This window comes from Olea europaea, unplaced genomic scaffold (genome assembly GCF_002742605.1).
Source record: "Olea europaea var. sylvestris unplaced genomic scaffold, O_europaea_v1 scaffold2298, whole genome shotgun sequence".
In the NCBI taxonomy this organism is placed as follows: domain Eukaryota; kingdom Viridiplantae; phylum Streptophyta; class Magnoliopsida; order Lamiales; family Oleaceae; genus Olea; species Olea europaea.
The window spans coordinates 18,004-24,451 of record NW_019241065.1 but is presented as its reverse complement, the minus strand read 5'-3'; the positions used below and the strand labels follow the sequence as shown (position 1 = coordinate 24,451).

At 37.7% G+C, this 6,448-nt stretch overlaps 2 protein-coding genes across 2 annotated transcripts in view; both read left to right on the top strand.

Annotated features, from left to right (window-relative positions):
- The first annotated feature begins 531 nt into the window (after positions 1-531).
- LOC111381365 (uncharacterized mitochondrial protein AtMg00240-like) lies at positions 532-897 on the top strand. The gene has a single exon (XM_023005142.1). The coding sequence runs from the start codon at positions 532-534 to the stop codon at positions 895-897; it is 366 nt and encodes a 121-aa protein (XP_022860910.1).
- Positions 898-3,616: 2,719 nt separating this feature from the next.
- Positions 3,617-6,448, top strand: part of LOC111381366 — a 3,972-nt gene continuing 1,140 nt past the window's right edge. The window contains exons 1-6 of the mRNA XM_023005143.1: positions 3,617-3,946; positions 4,054-4,134; positions 4,225-4,401; positions 5,204-5,374; positions 5,958-6,170; positions 6,256-6,344. Coding sequence (XP_022860911.1) covers positions 3,826-3,946; positions 4,054-4,134; positions 4,225-4,401; positions 5,204-5,374; positions 5,958-6,170; positions 6,256-6,344 — 852 coding nt within the window. The 5' untranslated portion in view covers positions 3,617-3,825. The remainder of the gene's footprint in view (positions 3,947-4,053; positions 4,135-4,224; positions 4,402-5,203; positions 5,375-5,957; positions 6,171-6,255; positions 6,345-6,448) is intronic.

The following is a 6,448-nucleotide window of genomic DNA, read 5'->3' as shown; positions in this document are numbered from 1 at the left end:
TCAACATATTACACAAAATCAGCAAGAATCATAGTCTTGCACAAAATCATCATGGACGTTCAAAATGCTTTTCTTCATGGTGACCTTGATGAGGAAGTTTACATGACTCCTCCACCTGGATATTGTACTAAGGGGGAGACCCGAGTCTATCTCCTCCGAAAAGCTCTTTACGGACTCAAACAAGCCTCCCGAAATTGGTTCTTCAAACTAACAACTGTGTTAATTGATGCAGGATTCACACAATCTTCGGCGGACCATTTTCTTTTGACATTAGTTACTCCCACTGGCATTATTGTGATTCTATTCTAGGTTGATGACATTTTGATTGGAGGCACTGACCCTTTACAGATTGATCATTACAAATCTGTTCTCTCTAGACACTTCAAAACTAAGGATCTAGGCCCTCTTAAATATTTTCTTGGTCTTGAAGTGACCCGTTCTTCTACTGGGATCTTCATCAACCAACGGAAGTATACTCTTGATATTCTATCTGATAGTGGCTAGCTAGGTGCTCGCCCCGCCTCCTTTCCCATGGAACAGAATCTGAAGCTCACCACCAGTGATGGTGATCTTCTGTCGAACCCGAGCCCCTATCGTCGACTTGTTGGCCGTCTCATTTACCTCACCATCACTCGAACTGACATTGCCTTTACAGTCAACATACTCAATCAGTTCATGCATGCACCTCGAGCTCCTCATTTGACTGCTGCTCATCGGGTTCTTCGCTATCTGAAGAGCACTTCAGGTCATGGCATTTTCTTTGCAGCCTCCAGTGGTCTTCAGCTCACTGCCTACACAGTTTCAGACTGGGCTAGCTGCCCAACCACTCGTCATTCTACTACTGGCTACTTCATCCAACTCGGGACCAATCCCATTTCTTGGCGCACCAAGAAATAGACAACAGTAGCTTGCTCCTCAGCTGAGGCCGAATACGGAGCCATGGCTGTAACCACATGTGAGCTTATCTGGCTCAAAACCTTACTCGCTGATCTCGGTATATCCCACTCGCTTGCTATTAATCTTTTCTGTGATAATCAATCAACACTACATATTGCACGGAATCCAATATTTCACGAGCGGACCAAACACATAGAGATTGGTTGCCACATTGTTCGTGACAAGCTTCGCTCTGGTTTCCTTACTCTATCTCATTTCTCTGCAACTGATCAGATTGTAGATATCTTTACCAAGACATTGAGACATGATTTATTTCATCGCTTCTATCACAAATTGGGCATCACAGATCTTCATGCGCCAACTTGAGGGAGAGTATTGACATTGCCATCCAATTGCAAATCAACAGGGATTGCAACGTGCACAAAATCAGCATGGATCATAGTCTTGCACAAAATCAGCATGGATGTTTGTCAATTTTCCTTGTAAACCTTTATAGAAAAATTGCACAATGTTAGCATAGATCTTAGCTAATTTTCTTTGTATAGTAACCTCATTGTACCTATTTATTGACTTCAAGAATGAATGAAACATACAGCAGAATTATCCATTTTCTTCTTTAACATGATATCAGAGCCATCCCGTGAATTTCAAGATTGGTTTGCTCAAAATGAGCTACCATCTTGAGGGGGCCTGTTAAGGGATGTGTTATCCCACATCGGTTTAATATCGAAATAAATACCAATTTATAAAGATATTGGGTTTCTCCATTTAATAAGGTTGACTTTATTAAGATGGACCCCAAATCTTAACACCAACTTAGGGTATTGTTCGGGTTTGTGGCATTCGTCTCATACACGCGAAACTCGTATTTGGAATCCTAGCAATTTTCTCCCACTTTGTTGCGACTCTTCTGGCCTTCCACCCGGTTCTCAAATTTCTGAGTTAAATTGGTCCTGATCCCTCATGTTAAACACGAAGAATGTTTTCTTGTGGGACATATTGGTCCAAAAGAGTATCATATGTACATATGCATTCTTTGATATGGTTGTCATGATGCTCACAAGGATGATTTACAATTCAAGAATTATCTTGTTTGTAGTATAGCCAAGCACATTTGGACAGGAAAAGGAGGTTTAAATTAAGAAAAAGAAGATTCGAAGGAGCAATGAGGGAATGATGGTAGTTGGAACTCCTTCAACCCATCTAGACAGGATTCAAGTGTGATAGGACAAGGGGAAAAATCCTAAAGTGGCTAGCATGTCCGAGCTCAAAGAAATAGAAAAACAATCTCCATCGTTGATCAAGCCTAGGAAACGCATAAGATTCATGATTCTCAAGATCCCAAAAATCCACATAGATGTTCGTAAAGAGTTGGGTGAACTGATGGAAGCTCAGGAAGTTGGCATAACCCGCATTTTGGGACACTCATATGTCATAGAAAAGCAATGCTCAAATCTAGTGAAGATTGTTATAAATTTTTGGTATGATTTCTTGAAGAGGAATTGTAGGACATCAACCTATGCATTAAGTACCTCATGCTCAACATTATAATTGAGAATGGTGTATCATATACATGATATTTTTCTCTAATAAATTCGAAGTCAATTACATAGATAATTTTTTTTGGATGGTTGCTAAATGAAACTAGATCGCACGTTCATATATGAAAATATTGAATTAGAAAGGAATATTTATTAAAGAAATTTTTCTAGTGTTTATCTAAGGATTTCAAATATTGGGGGAAAAAAAAGAAAAAAGAAAAAGAAAAAAGCAAATGTCTAAAAAAACATTAATGTAAGAATGAGAATGAAAAATATAGTCGTTATGCGCCACGTACAAGAGATAGAAAGTCAAATATGGTGGTTTGATGTAATGGATAATGATTCATTTTAATGGGTAAATAATGAGAAACAAACAGGGGCAAAGATTAACTTTAAAGTTAGGGGGAAAAAAAGATAAAAGATAAAAAATCACATCACTGAAAAAAGACTTTTGAAGGCTAATATAAAAATTTCCACAAATTTGAACGACCATTTTTGAAATTAACTGATTTATGTGACCTGGTAACATTGAGAATGACTTGCCAGGGACTAACATCTAGATGAGGATTGGCCTGAACTCCAGTATTTCATGTGGGCCCAACATGATTTGTAGCATATTAAAACGAGCATTTGTACTTTATATTACGAGTTGAGTTTTTATCGATAAAATGAAACACATTCATTGACGCATATCAATATTTGAACCATGCCTCGTGTACAGGGTAAAGGCTCACAGGCCTCTGTCAGGACAGAGACAAGAGGGCGAGACCCGTGCGAATTTTTTTTTACAGCAGGTCGAACCCATCAACCTGCCCTCTACAGGGAGGGGCCTAGAAGGCCCCTATATAAATAGTGCCCTGTACTCAAGGGCATTATTCTCAATATTTTCATCCTCCGGTCTCACATCGGCCAAGTCTGATCAAGATAAAGACTAGTAACATGGTCCCCGATTTTTCTTTTATGTATTTTTAAACTGTAATTAAGAAATTAGTAAATAAATAAGTGAGTCCATTCCCAATCTAATATCCAAAGGTAATTAATAAATATTAAGTGAAAGTAGATAATTATTATTAAATTTGATGTTTTAATTTCTTTAATAAAACAAAATTATTGTAATATTACATTTTTTTCTCTCTCTCTGCAAAAGCATATGATTCTCAATATCCAGTGGCTCTTCACTCTCCACTTGACCGCAGCCCACTGAACCTTTTTCTCTGTCTTCTGTCTCTTTCATCTTTTTCTCTCTCTCTCTCTTCAACCATTTCACTCACTCACTCTTCCTCAAAAAACCCATCACTTTTTCCCTTCTTTTCTCTTTTCATCAAGAATCTAAAAATCCCATATAGGGTTTTACTTTCAAGCAAATGCAGAGCTACAGCCTCCATTAATGGCATTTCAGATGGGAAGAAATGTTCTTGTGCTGCTGTTCACGATTCTGCTGCTTTTTGGTGGTGTTTGTTCTGTTTCAGCTGGTGTTTATTCTCTTTCAGCTACTTCCTCACCTACCAGTAAGTAGTTCCACACACATTTATCTGCATATGATTCTTGAACCAATTTATTTTTGGGAATGGAGCAAGATGTGTGTGCAACTGTTTACCATTGTGTTTCGTTGCAGGAATTTTAAATGGGTTTTTCTCAAATGCATTTTCTATGCTGATGAAATGGATTTTATCGCTCAAGGCAACTACTAAAACAGGTCAAGCGGGATCTCCCTCTTCGAATTTGATTCATTGTTCTTTATATTTTTTATAGTGTTTTTATTGTTTGATTTTCTTGTTTGTGACAGCTATATCTGGGCGTCCAATGATGAAATTTGAGAGTGGGTACACAGTGGAGACTGTGTTTGATGGGAGCAAACTTGGCATTGAGCCTCATTCTGTTGAAGTTTTGCCTAATGGGGACCTTCTCATTTTGGATTCTTCTAACAGCAATCTTTACAAAATCTCTTCATCCTTGTCCCTATGTATGTCCTAAATCAGTATTCAGTTGTTATTTGTGAGTTTTTTAGATTACTTCATCGACTATTGTGTTTATGTTGGCGCTCGTGGTGTATGAGCATTGTTTATTCCATTGCAGCATATTTATTGTTTATTGGCCCATACTTTGACCTTTAGCTTCTATTTATAGTGACTTGCCAACTGTTAGCAATATATGGAATTTGATATACATGTTGAGGTTGAGCTGCTGATGTTAGCAAGATGGGCCTTCTTGGCCTCTGAATAATGTATTTTTCATCCGCATGTTACTGGGAATGATTCATTACAATGAGCTGAATGGTTCAAATGATAATAAGAATTACCCATTTAGGAAGTGCGTTATGATAAATCTTTGATCCTTCCGGTTTTTCTTTTCTATGATTCGTGAATATTGCTGCTTGTTTGTGAGCTGACTGCATTAAAATTGAAAGTGTATCTTATCCATGAATTTGAAGTTGAAGCTACGCCTAAGCCTTTTTAACATAAAGGTGGTGAGGGAGAGGGTTGGAGTTGGTGATAATGAGGTAAAAAGAAATGGAGTGAACCAGATTGCACTGCTTGGGGGTTGATTGTTCAAGCTAATGAGTTTAGTCACACTGATAGTGTGATGCTTTGTACTCGACTCATGTTCATGACCCTGAATAAAATTCTCTTATGGACAGCTCTATTTATTATTTCATTTTGAATAACTGCTGCTTCTCTTCTCTAAAATGTCCTTTTGTTTCCTGTCATTGTCTCCATGTGCTCATTCACATGGACTTAACTTATGGTAAATTTGGGAAATTGCAGATAGCAGGCCAAAGCTGATAACAGGATCAGCTGATGGATACTCCGGATATGTGGATGGTAAATTGAGAGAAGCAAGAATGAATCATCCAAAGGGACTTACAGTGGATGATGGAGGAAATGTGTACATTGCTGACACGGATAATATGTCAATCAGGAAGATAAGCGATACTGGTGGTTATTCTTGATCTATCTTTGAGTGAACATAGTAATGATTTTTGTTTCGTGCGCACATCGTTATGGTCTACAGACAGACAAGCATTCTGATATCCTTTTTGACTGAATAACGATTATCATCATTTTGTATTTTGACAGTATGAACTTATTCATAGAACATGCTTGCATTTTTTATTATCTCGTATAACAACTGCATGAAGTCTAATCTAAGTGGTCATGTATCCCGTTTTCTGTGAGACACCTTTTTATTATAGGGGTATATTGCTTTTGTATTGGATCTCCCTAGTTCCTATGTCATATAAAAGGGTTATTTTTCTGCACGTGTGAGATAAGACAGAGTTGTGAGATCTTGCATTTGTAAAAACTACTTCTTTCTCAATTATCAAATCTGTAGCTGTGAGTGGACGTAGGTTTTGCATTTAGGGTGAATGCCTATAACTCTGTGTGCTCATGTACGCCATCTGATTTCTTTTTCCATTTTATTATCGTATTATGTAAGAAAGAAAACTAGTTAACTGACAGTTGTAAAATATATGGTTTGTTTTACTAATATTTGTTGTGATCGACTTTCTTTCTCTAGGGGTGACAACCATTGCAGGAGGTAAATGGAGTCGGGGAAATGGACATCTGGATGGACCCAGTGGAGATGCAAAATTTTCAAATGATTTCGATGTGGTCTATATAGGAAGCAGTTGCTCTCTCCTCGTTATAGATAGAGGAAATAAGGCGATTCGTGAAATACAACTCCACTTTGATGATTGTGCTCATCAGTATGGAAGCAGTTTTCCCCTGGGTAAAATATATGAAATTGTACTATTCGGCTATTCCCTTTAGTTCGTTCCAAAGTACCAGTTTATATGACAAATTAATTACTGCAGGTATTGCAGTGCTTATAGCAGCTGGCTTCTTCGGTTACATGTTAGCTTTGCTTCAACGAAGAGTTGGCTCAATTGTGGCTTCTCAAGATGTGAGTTCCACATACTCTGATGATCCTATACTGTGTGTCAATGCATATCAAAATTAGAGCAAGTCAGTTTAAGCTTAAAAACGTTAAAAAGTTGCTTTTAATTA